At 44.4% G+C, this 20,249-nt stretch overlaps 1 protein-coding gene across 6 annotated transcripts in view; it reads left to right on the top strand.

Annotated features, from left to right (window-relative positions):
- LOC137382821 (apoptosis-inducing factor 3) overlaps window positions 1-20,249 on the top strand; it is a 143,714-nt gene that overhangs the window by 88,342 nt on the left and 35,123 nt on the right. For 5 of the 6 annotated variants that reach the window (XM_068055298.1, XM_068055300.1, XM_068055302.1 and 2 more), the window contains 9 exons: window positions 2,992-3,104; window positions 6,571-6,657; window positions 9,169-9,260; window positions 12,591-12,721; window positions 14,588-14,703; window positions 15,751-15,822; window positions 17,449-17,512; window positions 18,209-18,285; window positions 19,646-19,763. In XM_068055298.1, coding sequence (XP_067911399.1) covers window positions 2,992-3,104; window positions 6,571-6,657; window positions 9,169-9,260; window positions 12,591-12,721; window positions 14,588-14,703; window positions 15,751-15,822; window positions 17,449-17,512; window positions 18,209-18,285; window positions 19,646-19,763 — 870 coding nt within the window. The remainder of the gene's footprint in view (window positions 1-2,991; window positions 3,105-6,570; window positions 6,658-9,168; window positions 9,261-12,590; window positions 12,722-14,587; window positions 14,704-15,750; window positions 15,823-17,448; window positions 17,513-18,208; window positions 18,286-19,645; window positions 19,764-20,249) is intronic. The other variant, XM_068055301.1, reaches the window with a different exon arrangement.

Raw genomic sequence — 20,249 nt, 5'->3', positions numbered from 1 at the left:
CCTCAGCTATCTACAATCTATATTAATGGCTTAGACGAAGAGACAGGGAATATTATATCTTAGTTTGCTGATGATACAAAGCTAGGCGGTAATGCAAGCTGTGAGGAGGACACAAAGAGGCTGCAAAGAGATATAGAGTGAATGGGCAACAAGGTGGCAGATGGAGTATAATGTAGGGAAGTGTGAGGTTATTCACTTTGGTAGTAAGAGTGGAGAAGCAGATTTTTTTTAAAAGGTGTGAAACTTGTAAATGTTGCTGTTCAGAGAGATTTGGGTGTACTCATACAAGGAACACAGAATGTTAGCATGCAGGTACAGCAAGCAATTTGGAAGGCAAATGGCATGTTGACCTTTATTGCAGGGGGATTGGGGTACAAGAATAAGGAAGTCTTGCTGCAATTGTACAGGTCTTCGGTGAGACTACACTGGAGTTCTATGTGCAGTTTTGGTCTCCATATCTAAGGAAGGATATACTTGCATTGAAGGCAGTACAGCGAAGGTGCACTAGAACTATTTCTGGGATGAAAGGGTCATCTTATGATGAGAAGTTGAGTAAATTGGGTCTATACTCTCTGGAGTTTAGAAGAATGACAGATGATCTCATCAAAACATACAACATTTTGAAGGGGCTTCACAGAGTAGACATTGAGAGGTTGTTTCCCCTGGTTAGGGAATCTAGAACACAAGGGCACAGTCTCAGGATAAGGGGCCAACCATTTGGGACTGAGATGAGGAGAAACTTCTTCATTCAAAGGATGCAGACAAAATTGACACTAAGCCAATGAAGGAGATTTTAGAACAGGTGACCAAAATCTTTGTCAAAGAGGTATGTTTTAAGGAGATTCTTAAAGGAGGAGAGAGAGGTAGAGAGGCAGAGAGGTTTAGGGAGGAAATTCCAGAGTTTGAAGCCCACACCTAGAGTATTGTGTATAGTTTTGCTCTCCTTATTTAAGGAGGGAGATAATTGCATGGGAGGCAGCTCCCACTAGGTTCACTAGGTTGATTCCTGGGTGAGGGGTTGTCTTATGAGAAAAGGATGAGCAGGTTAGGCCTATGCTCATTGGAGTTTGGAAGAATGACATGTGATCTTATTGAAACATATAAGATTCTGAGGGGGCTTGACAGGGTAGATTCTGGGTAGAGAGGATGTTTCACTTCATGGGAGAATCTTGAATTGGCACAGTTTCAGAATAAGGGTTGCCCATTTAAGATGAAAATGAGAAGGATTTTCTTCTCTGAGAGAGTTGTTAATCTTTGGAATGCTCTACCCCAGAGAGCAGTGGAGGCTGGACTTCCAGAAGGCCTTCAATAAGGTTCCACATAAGAGACTGCTAGTTAACATTAAAGCTCATAGGAAAACTATTGACCTGGTTAGGAGATTGGTTAGATGGTAGAAGACAGAGAGTAGGGATAATGGCTATGTACTTGAATTGGAAGGAAACGACTAGTAGTGTCCTACAAGGATCTTTGAGGCCTCCACTATTCACTATCTTGACTAATGACTTGGATATCTCAATGTACAAAGAGAATTGATAGATTAAGTGAGTAGGAAAATCTGTGGCAGATGGATTTCAACTCAGGTAAACATGAGGTCATTCATTTTGGACCATAAAAGATGAATCCAAGTATTACTTAAATGATGAAAAGAGTGGAGGTCCAAAGAGATTTAGGGGTCCATGTACACAGATCACTAACTTGTAGCAGTTAGGTACAAAAAATAATCAAAGAGACTAATGGCCTTTATAATTAGAGCACTAGAATATAAAGAGGAGGATTTTTTGTTCCAGCTGTACAAACCCCTGGCTGGACTAGAACTGGAGTATTATGTACCACTTAAGGCTCTGCACCTTAGAAAGGATATATTGGGCCTGGAAGGAATGCAATGTAAACTCACCAGAATGTTTCTCGGGCTCCAATGATTATTATTAGCGGTTACATAGTCTGGGCTTGAAGTCCCCAGAATAAAAAAGCTTAATGGGTGATTTGATTGAGATTGTCAGGATTTTGAAAGGAATTGACGGGGTAGATACGGAGAAACTTTTTCCATTGGTGGGAAAGCCTAGGACAAGGGGCCATAACTTTAAAATCAGAGCCAGGCCATTCAGGAGAAAAGTGAACAGACACTTCTTCAGTGTTAGAAATGTGGAACTCTCTCCCACAAAAAGCAATAAGTGCCAGCCCAATTCGTAATTTTAAATGTGAGATTGATAGATTTTTACGAGACAGGGGTATAAAAGGATGGAAGAGTTAAGATAAAGATCAGCCATGATCTTATTGAATGGCAGAACAGGCTCGACTGGTTGAATAGCATACTCCTGTTCCTACATTCCTCTGTTCCTATGACTGCACCCAGTGTAGCGACTGGCTGATTGGCAATTTCTTACTGATATCTTCTAATTTTCTTGTCCAGTTTAACAAGGTAATCTTTTTTCCTCCATAAATGTCAGCTCATCCAAAACTGCTGCCTATGTCCTAATTCATACTAAGTGCCATTCACTCATCAGCCCTGTGTTCACTGACCTACATTGGCTCCCCGTCCAGCAATACCTCGGTTTTAAAATTCTCATCCTCATGTTCAAATCCCTTCATGATCTCACCGCTCCTTACCACTGTAACCTTCTCAAGCCCTTTAACTCTCCAAACATCTGCGTTCCCTCCAATTTTGCCCTCCTTCATTTCGACTGCCCCACCATTGGCTGTCGTGCCTTCAGGCGTCCGGGCTTCAAACTCTGGAATTTCCTCCCTAAACCTCTCCGCCTCTCTACCTCTCTATCCTCTTTTACGAATCTCCTTAAAACATACCTCTTTGACCAAGTTTTTGGTGACCTGTTCTAAAATCTCCTTCATTGGCTTAGTGTCAATTTTGTCTGCACTTCGTGAAGTGCCTTGACATGTTTTGCGATGTTAAAGGTGCTATGTAAATACAAGTTGTTGTTGTCAGTAGTAACCCATTCACAGCAGTGAAGCTGATTGTTTGCTTCCCCTCCACAGGCCCTGCAGGACTGGTCTGTGCAGAAACACTAAGACAGGAAGGCTTCACTGAACGCATTGTAATGTGCACCATGGAGATGCACCTGCCTTATGACAGACCTAAACTAAGTAAGGTTTGTATCTGTATCTAAAACCAACACACCCTCCCCCACCTCCCACCCAATATGAGCACAAGAGCAGCAACAGACACAGGTTTTGAAACACTAATCAATGCTGAGCAGTCAGTGTTCCTAAACAATAGCCTGTGACAGTCACAGAAAAGGATGCATTGGCCTTGGAGTGGGTGCAGTGAAGATTCACAAGAATGATACTGGAGCTAAAAGGGTTAAATTATGTGGACAGAGTGAATAAATGTGGCTTGCATTCCCTTGAACATCGGAGATTGAGGGCTGGTCTAGTTGAGGTATTTAAAATTCTGAACTGATTTGGTAGGGTAGATGGGAAGAAAATATTTTGTCTGGTAGGGGAGTGCAGAACAAGAGGACATCATCTTAAAATTAGAGAGAGGCCATTTAGGAATGAAATCAGCAAGCACTTTTTACACAGTTTTTTAGTGGAAATCTAAATTCTCTTCTACCAAAAGACTGTGGATTCTGGGACAACTGGAGCTTTCAAGACTGAGATTGATAGTTGTGTGTTGGAGAAGCATGTCAAGGGATATGAAGCAAAGGCAGATCAATGGGGTTGAGATACAAATCAGCCATGATCTCATTGAATGGTGTAGCAGGTCCGAGGGGTCAAATGGCCTACTCCTGTCTTCCAATTAGTGTGTTGGCAGTGACCCACATACGACAACTGATTGTGCCCAGTCCTAATTTGAGGTATTTACAGAGGTTGTAATTGCTTTTGTTCTTCATCCACTTAGTGGCCTTTATTCTTTTTCATAAGCACAATGCTTATTGTTATTTCCTCCTCTCCTGAAGTGGAAGACCTTTGGTGGGTAGAATTTTACAGTCGCAGACCACTTACAATGTCAAACAGCAGTTCTTCATGCATGAACCCACACAGTGAATGCTAGCAGGCTAAAAACATAAGAAATAGGAGCATGAGTAGGCCATAGGGTCCCTTGAGCCTGCTGCGCCATTCAATAAGAACATGGCCGGTCTGATCTGGCCTCAACTCCACTTTTCTGCCTGTTCCCCAGAACCTTTGACTCTCCTATAGTTCAAAAATCTGTCTATCTCAGCCTTGAATATATTCAATGTCTCAGCCTCCACAGCTCTTTGTGGTGGAGAATTCCAAAGACTCAAGACACTGAGAGAAGAAATTTCACCTCATCTCTATTTTAAATGGGCAAATCCTTATTCTATATCCCCTTGTTCTAGACTCCCCCATGAGGAGAAATATCCTCTCAGCATCTACCCTTTCAAGCTCCCTGGACTATTTATACCACAGGGTGCATTGTAATGCTGTCCTCACCTGACATTCACATGCGCCGTGGGGGTTGGGGGGGGGGGTGCGGGGGAGAGGTAATTTTAACTGTGGGTCATGATGTAAAATGGATGACACTGAATTAGTTGCCTGTTATACACCATGTCCGAGTTTCCTTTTAATTGAAATCAATGTAAAAGAAAATGGCACGTGGTAGGGTGGAAATTAGGCTAGCAATTTACTAGCAGCTGTCTTACATAATTCGTTCAGGACAAAGCCCCAATCAATATATGTAATTCAGATCGTAGTGGGAGCAATGCACTGTCAATTCAGTCCTGTCGCTCCACAGGTCACATCATATTTCTTTAAGCTTTCCAAATTGAAGAAAAAAAGCAGCCAAATTGAATAATCTATTAGCCCCCAAATGAAGTGAACCAAACCAGGTATCTTTAGATATCAACAAATTAACTATTTTTAAAAAAAAACTAAGAATCTTAAACACTACTAAGATAAACCAATATCTAAAGACCTTATAACTTCTTATTTAAAAATCTAACTCTCGCATTCACATACATGTACTCGGTTTTAAATTACCTGACTGAAAAAATAGAAAAAATAAAGTCTTTGCAAATTACGTTCCTGACGAAAGGTCTTACAATACAACACAGTCAAAGTTCACTTGCATTCTTCCAAGGCCGATGAAAACAGAAGGTCCTTCCAAAGATAGGGGTTCAACAGTTCGGCTGTTGTAGTATTAAACTCTTTTTCCCCAGCGATGAACACAGCAGATATCAATAATTTTTTCTTTTTTTTATTAGATTAATTCAGCTTAAAGCTTTGCAGAATTTTGATATAGAATAAACACAGCTTTTTCTTCCTTCAGTTTAAATGTCTCAGAGCTCTGCTTCTTCCTTCAATTGCTGGAACAGTCTCTCTCTCTGCAAACCAGTCTCAGCCAACCAGTTTTCAAAAGTCAAACTGCAACATTGAATCTCATGTCCTCTCTCTCTCTCTGTGGCTGTTACTTGGCAACCAAAATGCACCCTGGCTCACTGTGCCTCTGGAGAGTTCTTAAAGGTGCACTGTTCTTTTTACCGTCTTAAAGGCGCACTGCAATATTTACGAGGAGAGAAAAAAAAACACAGGAACATGACATTACCCACACTTAAACTAATCCCCATGGACTTTCCAAATATCTGGCAAGGGGAAGTGGGAACTCTGGCTGATTTTATTCCCATGCTGATCCTGAGTTGCTGAGGCCAAGGCCACATCCCTCCTACACCACGCTGGCTGAGGTTAGTTTATCGTCCAGGCTCAGGAGGGGAGGTTAGTGGGTACTTCCTGTGGGGCTAATGCTGAGTGGTTTTCCCAGCTCAGGTTCCAAAATAAAACGTGCCTGAGATTTGGAGGCAGAGCTGACGCTGAAACTAATGGGAGACTATTTGCCGCCTGCACTCAGTGACGCTAATTTTGACTGTTGGTGCACGCCTGATTTTTGGCTTCAGTGGAATGGAGGTGAATCACTCAGGGCATATAACGGGTGGCCAAGATACTACCTCCCATTTTCCACCACTACCAGAATTTACAACCTACTTCACATTCCCCAGCCTGACCTCCCCTCCGCCCAACCAGTACCCAAGAAGTAACCTCAAGCCTACTGATTCCCTGAGGCTTTTTAAAAAATCGATGCTCGGGGTATGGGCGTCATTGGCAAACCCAGAATTTATTGTCCATCTCTTGTCGCCCTTGAGAAAATAGTGATGGGTCTTCTTGAAACATTGCAGTCTGTGTGTCAAAGGTGCTCCCACAGTGCGGGAAGGTAGGGAATTCCAAGACTCTCACCCAGCGACACTGAAGAGTCGGTGATGTATGTCCAAGTCAGGATGGTGTGTGACTTGGAGGAGAATTACAGGTAATGGTGTTCCCTTGCGCCTTCTACCCTTGTCCTTCGAGGTGCTGGAGGTCGTGGGTTTGTGAGCCGCTGTCGAAATGAATACAAGCGCACAATTTTACTTTGTATGTGCACTTCCCCGTGACCCTTTACAAATCTTCTCTTAACCAAATACATAAACTTTGTAGATGCAGAATTCTGTGCATTCTGGAAAGCTAGGTTGGTAGATGTTCGCGAGAGGAGGGGTGAGCTGTGCATGTTTGGGATCCAATGCATGTTTCCATCACGGTGTTCATAGCCGTTCCTTGTGTTTTCAGTCACTCGAGTGCCAGGCCGAGCAGATAACCCTGCGCTCCAAGGAATTCTTATCCCAGTACGACATTGAAGTTCAAACGGAGAGGGAGGTGAGAGAACAACAGAGCTGTTCAAACAGCTGTATCATAGTCCCCATCTTCATTTCAACTCCTGGTAATATCCTCCACCCTCATTACAACTCACAGTAAAATCCTCCACCCTCATTACAACTCCCAGTAATATCCTCCACCCTCATTACAACTCCCAGTAATATCCTCCACCCTCCTTACAACTCACAGTAAAATCCTCCACCCTCATTACAACTCCCAATAATATCCTCCACCATCAATATAGCTCCCAGTAATATCGTCCACCTTCATTACAACTCCCAGTAATATCCTCCACCTTCATTACAACTCACAGTAAAATCCTCCACCCTCATTACAACTCCCAGTAATATCCTCCACCTTCATCACAACTCCCAGTAATCTTCTCCACCCCCATTACAACTCCCAGTAATATCCTCCACCTTCATTACAACTCCTAGTAATATCCTCCACCCCCATTACAACTCCCAGTAATATCCTCCACCCCCATTACAACTCCCAGTAATATCTTCCACCTTCATTACAACTCCCAGTAATATTCTCTACCTTCATTACAACTCCCAATAATATCCTCCTCCCCCATTACAACTCCCAGTAATATCTTCTACCTTCATTTCAACTCCCAATAATGTCCTCCACCTTCATTACAACTCCCAATAATATCCTCCACCCCCATTACAACTCCCAGTAATATCCTCCACCCTCATTACAACTCACAGTAATATTCTCCACCTTCATTACAACTCCCAATAATATCCTCCACCCCCATTACAACTCCCAGTAATATCCTCCACCTTCATTTCAACTCCCAGTAATATCCTCCACCCCCATTACAACTCCCAGTAATATTCTCCACCCTCATTACAACTCACAGTAATATTCTCCACCCCCATTACAACTAACAGTAATATTCTCCACCTTCATTACAACTCCCAGTAATATCCTCCACCCTCATTACAACTCACAGTAATATTCTCCACCCCCATTACAACTCCCAGTAATATCTTCCACCTTCATTACAACTCCCAGTAATATTCTCTACCTTCATTACAACTCCCAATAATATCCTCCACCCCCATTACAACTCCCAGTAATATCTTCTACCTTCATTTCAACTCCCAATAATATCCTCCCCCTTCATTACAACTCCCAATAATATCCTCCACCCCCATTACAACTCCCAGTAATATCCTCCACCCTCATTACAACTCACAGTAATATTCTCCACCTTCATTACAACTCCCAGTAATATCCTCCACCCCCATTACAACTCCCAGTAATATCCTCCACCCTCATTACAACTCACAGTAATATTCTCCACCTTCATTACAACTCACAGTAATATTCTCCACCTTCATTACAACTCCCAATAATATCCTCCACCTTCATTTCAACTCCCAGTAATATCCTCCACTCTCATTACAACTCCCAATATTTCTCCTTGCTCTCAAAATATGTTCCCACTCTCATAATACCTCCAGTAATACCCCACCCTTTTAATAATGCCTAGTCACAACCCCAGCCATCACCATTTTGATTTTAATCTCCAAGAAACATGCACCCTCATTATAATAACTTTGCTCATAATATGCTCCCAGTCTGAATTTAATCTTCATTCACAACCCACCTGAATAGAATCAAATATCTGCTATTCTCAAAATACTCCCAATCTTATTATGCCCCTCTAGTAAAACACCCATCCACTTTATGTGTCAATAATAAACGCTCATTATGTCCCCAAAAATGCTCTTGCCTGCATTATAACTCCCAAATAACCACATCATTATTACAATTTTGAATACCCACACCCTAGTAATACCCACTCTCACTATCAGCTTAGTTGTAAAATTCACTCAGTTATTGTCTCCTTTGAGGAACTATCCTGATCTTCCTTGTGGAGATACCCCTTTTGCTGGAAAAAAGTTTTCACCTTTTTCTAAAATAAAAGGAAAATACTGCAGGTGCTGGAAATCTGAAATAAAAACAGAAAATGCTGGAAAAACTCAGCAAGTCTGGCAGCATCTGTGGAGAGAGAAGCAGAGTTAACGTTTCAGGTCAGTGAACCTTCTCTAGTTCTGAAGAAGGGTCACTGACCTGAAACGTTAACTCTGCTTCTCTCTCCACAGATGCTGCCAGGCCTGCTGAGTTTTTCCAGCACTTTCTGTTTTTATTTCATTTTTTTCTTCTGGCTTTCTCCACACCTCTCCTGAAGCTGCTGGAGTGCAGCTCTACAGGCACTGGTGCCCTCTATACTTCACCCAAATAGCATTCTTCCCATCTGAGCTTAGACAGTGAGCGTCGACAGGCTGTTTGGCTGCAGTGGCATCACAACCAAGCCTGGTCCTGACTCACACTTTTGTACAGGGGAAGTGTTGGATGTGTGAAGCTGCACTCCAGCCTTGGTTGAGCACCTACATGAGGAGCAGGTGAGAAACTGTGGAACCCTTCCTTGCTACAAACAAGAGTGTAATTCTCTCTGTGATGCTGTGTGCCTTCGGCTCTCCTTTGTTGCAGGTGCTGTCAGTGGATGTAAAGAGTAAGGTGGTTCACTTTAAGGATGGACTCAAGATGGAGTACAACAAATTACTGATCGCAACTGGGAGCAGGTGACTAGCTGATGGGTTTGTGACATTTTGTTTTTCTTGTTACCTCCCGAGGAGGGGAGGATGGGGATGTAAATGAGTGCCGAGAACTATCACAAAACTGGGCTTCCTTGACTCACCAATGTCAACTTGACTCTTCTGATAGCACTGTTACTTCAGACAGTGTGGGTTCAAACCCTGCACTGGGACTTGACCCATTGACCTAAAGCAAAGTGCTGCATCATCGGAGCCACGTTGATTAGATGAGATGTTAAACCAAGCTCCCATCCGCCTGTTCAGGTGGATGTTAAAGATCCTGTGGCGGTATTTAAAGAGGAGCAGTAAGTTCTCCTCCATCTACCAACATCACTAAATATAGGTGAACTTGACATTTGTCTCTGTTGTTTATGGGATGTTGGTGGTGCAGGATGGCTGCAAAAAAACCACAATTCTGTTTGAAGTACTTTAGGACATTTTTAATGTGGTAATGCATGACACCATCCAGGACAAAGCAATCCGCTTGATCGGCACCCCATCCATCACCTTAAACATTCACTCCCTCCACCACCAATTCACAGTAGCAGCAGTGTGTACCATATACAAGATGCAGTGCAGCAACTCACCAAAACTCCTTTGACAGCACCTTCCAAACCCGTGATCTCTACCACCTAGAAGGGCAAGAGCAGCAGACACATGGGAACATCACCGGCTGTAAGTTCCCCTCCAAGCCACACACCATCCTGACTTGGAACTATATCGCCGTTCCTTCGCTGTCACTGGGTCAAATCCTGGAACTCCCTTCCTAACAGCACTGTTGGATGTACCTTCCCCACATGGACTGCAACAGTCCAAGAAGGCAGCTCATCACCACCTTCTCAAGGGCAATTAGGGATGGGCAATAAATGCTGGCCTAGCCAGCAACACCCACATCCCAAGAAAGAATAAAGAAAAGTAAGTATTTACAGGTTCTACTTTCTATCCCCTTCAGTAAATATACTTCAAAGCCAATTGATAAGGGCGGGTGGGGAGGGGGGTGGTGAGGAGAAGGGGCAGAGGTAAGCAAGGTAATTCCTTCCTCCATTAATTGTGTCCTGTATCTGTACACAGGTAACTAACAATGGGAAAGGGGGTAAATGGTCAATCTCAATTGGCCACCCAAATATACACCTCTCCCTTAGTTAAACTTATCTCCCTCTGTCTGTATAACCTGGTCTTTACAGCAGTTAAACATGAGACAAGATGGAAAGAGAATAAGATCCTGTTTCCAATCAGCGTGGAGTCAGCAGGATGCTGAGAGGTGGGGAAGATGTGATATCATAGACACTGTGCACCCATAACAAAAACTTACACAAGTAGCAGGCTCAAGTCACTAATGTATCATTTATACATGACTGTCCACTTTCACAACTTGAAAGCAATTTGCACAAACATTATAGAATCACTCCGATATTTATTGGTGTGGTGTTTTGGAGTGGGTGGGGGGGGGGGAGGGGAGGAGTTGTAGTCAGGAATCCTGGAAACATGGGATTTCCTGACTGCTGTGGAGTTTTAGCTCCAGGGAGTGTGTAATTTCTTTTTCCCAGGTTCCCAGCCTGATTGGCAGACTTAGCTGCCTGCTGGACAGGGAAGGCTGTGGTACAAGAGCGCAGGTGGCAGTGGGGGAGGTTATGAGGAGGGTGTGGGTATAGTGTGATTAGAGGGGTTTGTGATTGTCGGAGGGGTTGCTGATGGATCACGAGGGGGAGATCATAAGGAGGAGAGATGGGAATCAGAGAAAATCGGGTGACAGTGATCGCACAAGGGAGATTGAGGGGGTTGGGGGAGATGGAGGATTGAGGGGGGATGGTTACATGGTTGCTTGTAGAACTTGGAGGAAACACTCCAGCTCCTCCTGGCCCACCAGCAGTGCTGTAAAGCCATGACCTTATGGATCAGGGCCAATGTTCCCTCTAATTTCCCTTTCCAGTGTGATCCCTTTAAGATTGTCGTATGGCCACACACGTGCACACCTATAAAGGACCGCTTCTTGTGATGGCCTGTTTGTTCCCTGCATGGTAAGTTTTAGACTGCTGCGTGGCTGTGCACCTGCGCAGCTTACACGGAACGTTGATCCGGACCTTCTTGCTCCCTTATATCTGCTGGGTTTGCCGAGGCTGGGAAACCTGGAAATGTGAGTTTAAAAATAGAAACTTTGTTAAACTGAAGGCAGGCAAGCCTCATGAAAAAGTTTCAAGGACTGACGTGCCTTTGCGAGCAGATTGGTTATCTGCCCCTTGTGTGGCCAGGTTCCAGGTAGCATGGGTTTGTATTTGAAATGTTTATTTTATTCGTTAATGGGATGTGGGCATCGCTGGCTAGGACAGCATTTATTGCCCACCCATAATTGCCTTTGAGATGGTGGTGGTGCACTGCCTTGTCGAACCAGGTACACCCACAGTGCTGTTAGGAAGGGAGTTCCAGGATTTTGACCCCACGACAGTGAAGGAATGGCGATATAGTTCCAAGTCAGGAACATTAACATTATTAATTCCCACTTGATCTAAACCCACTATTTTGGGGTGTTAAAAATATCCCCCGTAGAATCTTACAGCACAGAAGGAAGCCATTCAGCCCATCGTGTCCGTGCCAACTCTTGGAGCTAGCCAATTAGTCTCACTCCCTTGCTTTTTCTCTGTAGCCCTGCAAATTTTTGCTTATCAAGTATTTATCCAATTCCACTTTGAATATTCGTGTTGAATCTGCTTCCATCACCCTTTCATCATACCGACTCGCTGCAGAAAAAAGTTCACCTCATCTCCTCTCTGGTTCTTTTACCAATTAAATTAAATCTATGTTCTCTGGTTACCAATCCTCCTGCCAATGGAAAAGAATTTATCCTTATTCACTCTATCAAACCCCTCATGAGTTTGAACACCTCTATTGTAAATCCTATTATTCTTCTCTGCTCTAAACAAAACAATCCCATCTTCTTCAGTCACCCCATGTAGTTGAAGTCACTCATCCTTGGTACCATTCGAGTAAATCTCCTCTGCACCCATCCAAAGACCATGACATCCTTCAGAAATTGTGGTGGGCAGAATTGGACACAATCCTGCAGTTGGAGCCTAACCAATGATTTATAAAACCTGCAATCTGGCTGTCAGCTGTTGGAGGACAGATGTATGTGGCTGATGTTTTTAAATCTTTCTCAAGGGCGCATGTACTAAGGGGAGGATCGTCTATCCTGCTTGATTTCTGGGTGACTTTGAGACCTGGAACTGAGGGGGTGGATTGAGGGGCCAGACAGAAATGTCACTAGTCTCACCTCGGAGGGGCTTCCTGATCAGAGTCACAGCTTCACTCTTTGCATTTCAGGCCTAAACTGCTTCAGTGCCAAGGGGCAGACCTGGAGAATGTGTACCAGCTCAGGACGCCTGAGGATGCAAATTGCATTGCAAAACTGGCCAACAATAGGAACGCTGTTATAGTGGGAGCTTCTTTCATAGGTACGACTTTCGGAATTATCTTACCATCCGACCAGCCAGTACCAAACTTAATAGAATTCCGAGAAAATATTTTAAGTCCAGGGTTTAACTTTCTGATGTTGGACTAACCTTTTCAAGTGCAGTACTTGCAAAGTTAAAACATGAGCCTTTCACTTCTGGCACTAAATTTTAGAGTTACTGAAATATGACAGACACACAGTGCTAAAAAATATACTTGGTCAGTTTTCTGCTCATCAAGCTCAATGGCACCAGTGATTGAAACAGAGCAATATTCAATGCTTCAGCTCGGGAAGAACAGGGTTTAACCTACAGATCAAACCTCCATATGCACTGGCCCATCAACCACTCCCAGCTCAACTACAACACAGTGAAGCTCCATCCACTCTGTCCCAAGTCAGGTATGCCATTGATCCAATGCAGGATGGATCTCGGTCTGTTAGCTTAACAATTAGCTGACTGTTGACAAAAAATAGCTGTTCCCATAAGCTAATGGTACAAGGACTGGGGGACACAGATTTAAGGTTTTGGGCAAGAGATAAAGGGGGAATGTGAGGAAGAACTGTTTTACACAGTGAGTGACAATGACCTGCAACTCGCTGCCCACAAGGGTGGTGGAGGCGGAGACGATCAATGATTTCAAAAGGTAATTGGATGGGCACTTGACGGAAATAAATTTGCAGGGTTATGGGGATGGAGTAGGGAAGTGGGGCTAACTAGATAGTTCTCCAGAGAGCTACGTGGACTTGATGGGTCAAATGGCCTCCTTCTGTGCCATTATGACTCTTATGGGCTGGACATTTAGCCCCAGCCGGGGCCAGGAACAGAGGTGGGCAGACATGGAATTTCACGCGCACTGGCCTGCATGCTGATTGCCCGGCTCCATCCCACACCTGGGCCATTTTCCTGGAGGCGGGAATGGGGGTGGGGTGGGGAGGGGCGGCGGACGACCTGTCCACAGTGGTAGGTAGCCAATTGGGATAGTTATGGGCCTGTTAAGGCCTCTTGAAGGAGGATGACTACGATTTTCAGTTGGCCTCCAGCTTCCCAGAATTGGCGGGGGACGGGTTAGCTGCCTGGAGGCAGCCTCTCAGCATCAGAGCAGGGGGCCAGTGCTCCAAGCAGGCTTAGAGGCCCTCCCTGCCTGCCTGGGTACAGCAGTAGCCACAGGCCATCCAGTAGAGGGGTTCCCCTCCCCACTGTGGTACCTGGCTGCAAAGGCCACTTTTTATTTAATGTTTGAAAAAGTTAGAGAGTGGGTGCCTCCATTTGAAGCACCCCCTCCCTCACTTACCAGCCATGGCATCCTGCTGCTGCCTCCAAGCTTCCACAGCCTGCCAGCTATCCTTAATAGGATGGCGAGCCCGCCCTCTAACCATTACTTGGCTGCTCCAGGGAAAATCATATTGAGTGACTGTTTACCGTACAGTGGGGGCTTCTGACCCCTAATGATGGAGTTCAGAAGTCCTTGGGAAAAATCCAGCCATATTGTGCTAGTATGATACTTCTGTAACCTGTTCAAACTGTGATTTCCACCTCGCAGAGTGACATTGCCAATTTACGCTGAATTATGTTCAGTTTTGTGATCTTGCATCCACCCAAACCTGTTGCTCACAGGAGATAGCATTGTCAAATTCTCCATCATGGCAGTGATGACATGATTGAATCCCAGGGCTGGAGTACACAGTGTGAATCCCCATTCATTGTGGGAATGGGAACAGCTCAAAGCTGGTTAATTTAAAAAAAATGCTCAACAAAAATTCAGCTTTAGAATTCAGAAGTGGTCTTCAGTAGAATACAAGAGAGGTTAAAGATTGTAGCAGTGGATGAGGGCAGTGACTGGATTATGTAATGATTCCTTTTCCTCAGGGATGGAAGTAGCCGCCTACCTCACTGATAAAGCCCACTCAGTGTCTGTCATCGGGATTGAAAACATTCCTTTCAGGAAGGTGCTGGGAGAGAAGGTTGGACGATCAATCATGAAAGTAAGTGAGAGAAGGCGAAAGAGAAGTAACTGGCTGACTAATGCATGTCAAATGCTCTGGTTGAGCTTGTTTGTTGGAGAGAGGAGTTTATATAGACTGGGCCTGATCCAGTTACAAATGGGACAGGAACAGGCTTCAGTGGGAAAGTCTTCAGTGCTGAAAGGTATCTTGAGGGACAGACCTTAAATGGTCTTGCTAATCAATTGATTCTCTGTTGCTTTGTTTTTAGAATCTTTATGCCTTAACTGAATTAAAATAGCATTGTCATTGGCGTAGGTGTGACTCAATGGTAGCACTCTTACCTCTGAGGCTGAAGGTTGTGAGTTCAAGCCCCATTCCTGAAATTCAAGCACTTCAGTACAATGCTGAGGTACTGCTGCGGTGTCAGACGTGCTGTTTGGATGAGATGTTAAACTGAGTCCCTGTTGGTCCTCTGAGGGGGACATGAAAGATTTCACAACACTCTTTCTCCCTGGTGTCCTAAGCCAATATTTATCCTTCAACCAACACCACTAAAACAAATGATCTGGTCTTCATCACATTGTTTGTGGGAGCTTGCTGTGCACAAATTGGCTGCTGTGTTTCCTACATTTCAACAGAGACTACACCTAAAAAATACTTTATTGGCTGTAAAGCACCTTGGAATATCCCGAGATCAGGAGAAGTGCTATATAAATGCAAGTTTTTCTTTTCTTTCTTTTAATCTTGTAAAAGAAAGCTTTTCCAGAAATGTAAAGAGATTAACATTTAACAATGCACATAGTCGAAGTTATGTCATGAATTCTGTTAGGAAAACTAACACATGTAGAAACCACTCCATAAGAGAAAACAATCCAGCTGCTTTGGTAGAGAACAAACCCTAAAATAGATGTCGTTTTCCGAACAGAATGTTCTGGACTTTACCGGTAAATGAGTCCAATAAACACTCAGCTTTAGACAGATGGTGTTCCTACTGTGAGTGTGACTGGATTGCACATTCAGGTTATAAGCAGTGGTCCTAGGAGGGGATTGATCCATTCACTGGTTGTTTTCTTTTCTATGTCACAGATGTTTGAGACCAACCGGGTGAAGTTCTACCTGCAGAACGAGGTCTCAGAGCTGCGGGGACAGGATGGAAAGGTACTGAAACATCACATTAGGATGTTTTGGGAGCATTGTCCTCTTTTCTCATACCTATTCAGTTATAATTAGTACTGCCATGTTTGAAGTACCTTGTGCTACAATCATGGGCCAGGCTGTTGGGTGGGATTGAGGTATATCATGGAGAATCAGAACCCTACTCTGAGACAGGGAGAACATGGGTCTGCATTCCCCATCTCGGCTGGGCAATGATCATGTAAGCTCAATGCTGTGGAGAAGCAGTGAGGAAGGTCTGGCATCATATGGAGGCAGCAGTTGTAAGTCAGATGCTTGTGGTGAGATATCAGACTTCGACTGAGGACTATGGGATGCACCAGGTGCGATTGGCTTCTCTGGGAAGGCACAAGGTGGAAACCAATATGTGTGATGTGTGCCCAGTATAGCCATGTCGGTAAAGGGAGGCACCAAATGTAGAGCCATAACTAAGGAGATACAAATCTGGTTATACAGCAGTTTTGGCGAACAGGTCATCCTTTCATTCCTCACTGTTCTGGCTGGGGGGAGGGCGGGGTGGGGGGGGAGGGGTTTGTGTGAGAAGACTCAGGAAACTGACTAAAGATGAGAAAATGAGAGCCAAGAAACAAACTTTACCCTGGAGGAGTTTGTACTTGCTGAGCAATGTAACAAATATGGTTGTGGTTGTTGGAGGCCAATCATCCTATCATCAGGACATTGCTGCAGGAGTTCCTCAGGGTAGTGTCCTAGGCCCAACCATCTTCAGCTGTGGGGATGTTTGCTGATGTTTGCATTGTGTTCAGCACTATTGGCAATTCCTCAGTTACTGAAGCAGTCAGTACCTACATGCAGCAAGACCTGGACAACATTTAGGCTTGGGCTGATAAGTGGCAAGTAACAATCATGCCACACAAGTGCCAGGCAATGACCATCTCAAACAAGAGAGAATCTAACCATTTCCCTTGACATTGCTGAATCCCCCACTATCAACATCCTGGGGGTCACCTTTGACCAGAAACTTTTATGGCTGGTCCAGTTAAACAGCAGGTCAGAGGCTGGGAATTCTGCAGCAAGTAACTCCTCTCCTGACTGCCCAAAGCCTGTCTACCATCCACAAGGTACAAGTCAGGAGTGTGATAGAATACTCTTCACTTGGCTGGATGAGTGCAGCTCCAACAGAACACAAGAAGCTCAACACCATCGGGGACAAGGCAGCCCATTCAGCACCTTAAACTTTCACTTTCTTCACTACACACACACAGTGGCAGCAGTGTGAACCATCTACAAGATGCACTGCAGCAACACACCAAGGCTCCTTCAACAGCACCTTCCAAACCCGCAACCTCTACTACCTAGAAAGACAAGGGAAGCAGATGCATGGGAACACCACCACCTGCAAGTTCCCCTCCAGGCCATACACCATCCTGACTTGGAGCAATATCACTGTTCCTTCACTGTCGCTGGGTCAAAGTCCTGGAACTCCCTTCCGAACAGCATTGTGGGTGTACTTACAGCAATTCTAGAAGGCAACTCCCCACCATCTTCTAAAGGGCAATTAGGGATGGGCAATAAATGCTGGCCTTGCCAGCAAGGCTCACATCCCAAGAATAAATTTAAAAAACTGACACTTTCTGTTTTATTTTAATGAAGGTGAAAGAAGTTGTTCTGAAAAGTGGAAAAATCCTACGAGCAGATGTTTGTGTGGTTGGAATCGGTAAGTGTGATCTCCAGAATTGACAGGGGTTCTAACTAAACAGTTTAGATTTCCCTCTTAGTCTTGGCTGAGGGCGAGAACAATGACTTTCTTCAATTAGGCCTCTTCCTCCATGGTTGTGCTGAGTGTGTTGCGTTCAGGACTCTCCCCAGGTTCACCTCCTTCGTGGTGAGAATGCACTGAGACATAGGGAGAGGGAATGCTCCAACTAGAACTGTTAGGGTATCTTTAACTTAACCCACTCAGTGGGAAACTGACAGTTTCAGATTACATCTGATTGATTTTACTTTCCATTCCCTTCAATGAAAGTAAAATGGGCGGCCAATCTGATCCCATCACTTTCACACAGGGTAGGTTATGGCGAAATTACCCCTGTGAAATGGTAATGGGGAGGTCTTGTGCTGACTGCAGGAGGCAATGAGGGAAGAGTCTTGCAATGATTAAGAGACAGTGAACAGTTTGTATTGACTGGCAGATGCTGGTGTAAAACATTTCCCGATGAACACAGTGACACCAATGTGTCCAGTCTTTCTCTTTGGATGCTGTAAAACCAGTTAAAGGTATGAAATGGCTGGACATTTGAAGTAAAGTTAATTAAATTCTCTACATTGGGTTGTGGGCACTTGCAATGAACATTGCTGAACCATTTCATCCAATGGTTCCTCATTGGTTATGCTTCTTAATCATCTCCTGTAGGGGTTGTGCCAGCTACATCGTTCTTGAAGCAGAGTGGGATCAACATGGATTCTAAAGGCTTTCTTCCTGTCAATAAGGTAATATGCAAAGGAGGCCCAGGCTGCAAAGCGGGTCTTGAGTTATTGTTGGATGCAAAGTATGTAATGCAAGTTATCCATGTAGTGGATGGAATCCATCCACTGGATGGATTCCAGTGGGTCGACCTTTGCTTGTGGTAGTGTAGTTGTTATGGTCCTAGACAGCAACCTAGAGGTCATGAGCACCAATTTCACCATCGCAAGGTGTGAGATAGAAAGCAGGTGAATTGCAGAATAGCACCATAAATAAATTCACTGTCAGAGCCGTCATCAAAAACCAACTGGTTCACTAATGTACTCAGGGAAGTGAACTCTATTCTACACTATGTGGTTAACTATTAATGTTTCCCAGCAAGCCACTCAATTGCTATCAAGATCACCAGTTCAAGGAGACGGCCAATCATCACCCTGTTAGGGAGACCAAGGATGACCTATAAATGCAGCCCATCCAACATCACCCACATTCCAAGAACAAATATAAAAAATGTCATGTCAGCCCTTCTGTGTTTACTGTGCACGTACATGACTTATCACTTGAATGGGGTCCTTCCTGATACTCCTGCAATGAGGCAATGAGTTACACCCTCCTGATGTACTCATCCTGAAGTTCATACTTTACATAATCTCAACACACTCGTTCTTCCAGCCAGTGGAAAATAGCCACATGACACATCAATATCCTGACGTGTGCTACGACAACCATTTAGGCGATTGTTTCATGCAATCCAACTCCCCCTTGATAGTGTAGATAGAGAAAAACCATTTCCTCTGGTAGGGGAGCCCAGAACAAGAGGGCATAGCCTTGAAATTAGAGCTGGGCTTTTCAGGGGTGATGTCAGGATGCAAGGGTACTGGAAATCTCAAACTCTCTTCCCCAAAAAGCTGTCAAGGCTGGGATTCAATTGAAAATTTCAAAACTAAAAGTGATAGATTTTTTTGTTCAGCAAGGGTATTAAGGTTACAGGACCAAAGCAGTAGATGGAGTAGATACAGATCAGCCATGATTAAATGGTGGGACATGCTCAATGGCCTACTCCTGTTGCTATGTTCCTAACTCCAGAATTATTCCAATAGAGCAACTGGTAACATTTCCACTCTGACTATCCAATAATAACCATGCTGGGAAACTTGGTTTTGACTCTTAGCTGCCCTCTGAAGTGTCCTAGTGAGTACTCAAGCTGGAGCAAACAGATTCAGTTCAAAAAGAAGGCCCACCACCTTCGCTTGGGAAGTAAATGGCAGCCTTGCCAATGACACTCATATCCTGAGAATGAATATATTACTCCTCGACACATTAGCGCCACACTGTGGGAAACTGGAAAAGAAGGTGACAAGTTTCCCCTTTCTCTTGTCCCTCCAGCTCATGCAGACTAATGTGCCTGGGGTCTTTGCTGCTGGCGAGGTTGTCACTTTCCCTCTGGCCTTCCGCAACAATAAGAAGGTGAATGTGGGCCACTGGCAGATGGCACATATGCACGGTAAGTGAGACTTCCAGATGGCGCTATTAGGGAAGGGGGCAGGGAAACCCTTCTGCCTGGTAACACTGGGGGCAGCAGCTGTGGGTAAATTTTTCATCAGTGAGGCTCAAATTCAATGCACCTCAACCAGAGCAGGTAAAGAAAGGGTTAATAACGGTTCAGAACTGAGAGAATTAAGGTTCTAGAAAGCATTCTTATTTGTATGTCCTTGGGAAATTTTATTTGTTAACAGACTGAAGAGGATGGCACGGAAATTCCGCAGGGGTTCTCCCATTTCCTATCTTAAGCTTGGTGAGAAATCAGCAGAGCGCTGGAGAAATGGCTGAAGGTGACTGTCAATGCTAAATCCTGCTGATGTCCAGCCAAGGTTAAAGCAGCAGATGGGGGAGAACCTCCTCAGAATTTCAGGGTCTGGGGAATCTGGAGCTCGAGATGCACTCTGAACGGAATGAATTGAGGTGGCAGTGGTGGGGGAAGGGGGCTAAA

This window comes from Heterodontus francisci, chromosome 23, assembly GCF_036365525.1.
Source record: "Heterodontus francisci isolate sHetFra1 chromosome 23, sHetFra1.hap1, whole genome shotgun sequence".
Classification (NCBI taxonomy): Eukaryota; Metazoa; Chordata; class Chondrichthyes; order Heterodontiformes; family Heterodontidae; genus Heterodontus; species Heterodontus francisci.
Note: the sequence above shows the minus strand (reverse complement) of the source record. Positions and strands in the feature narration are given on the sequence as shown.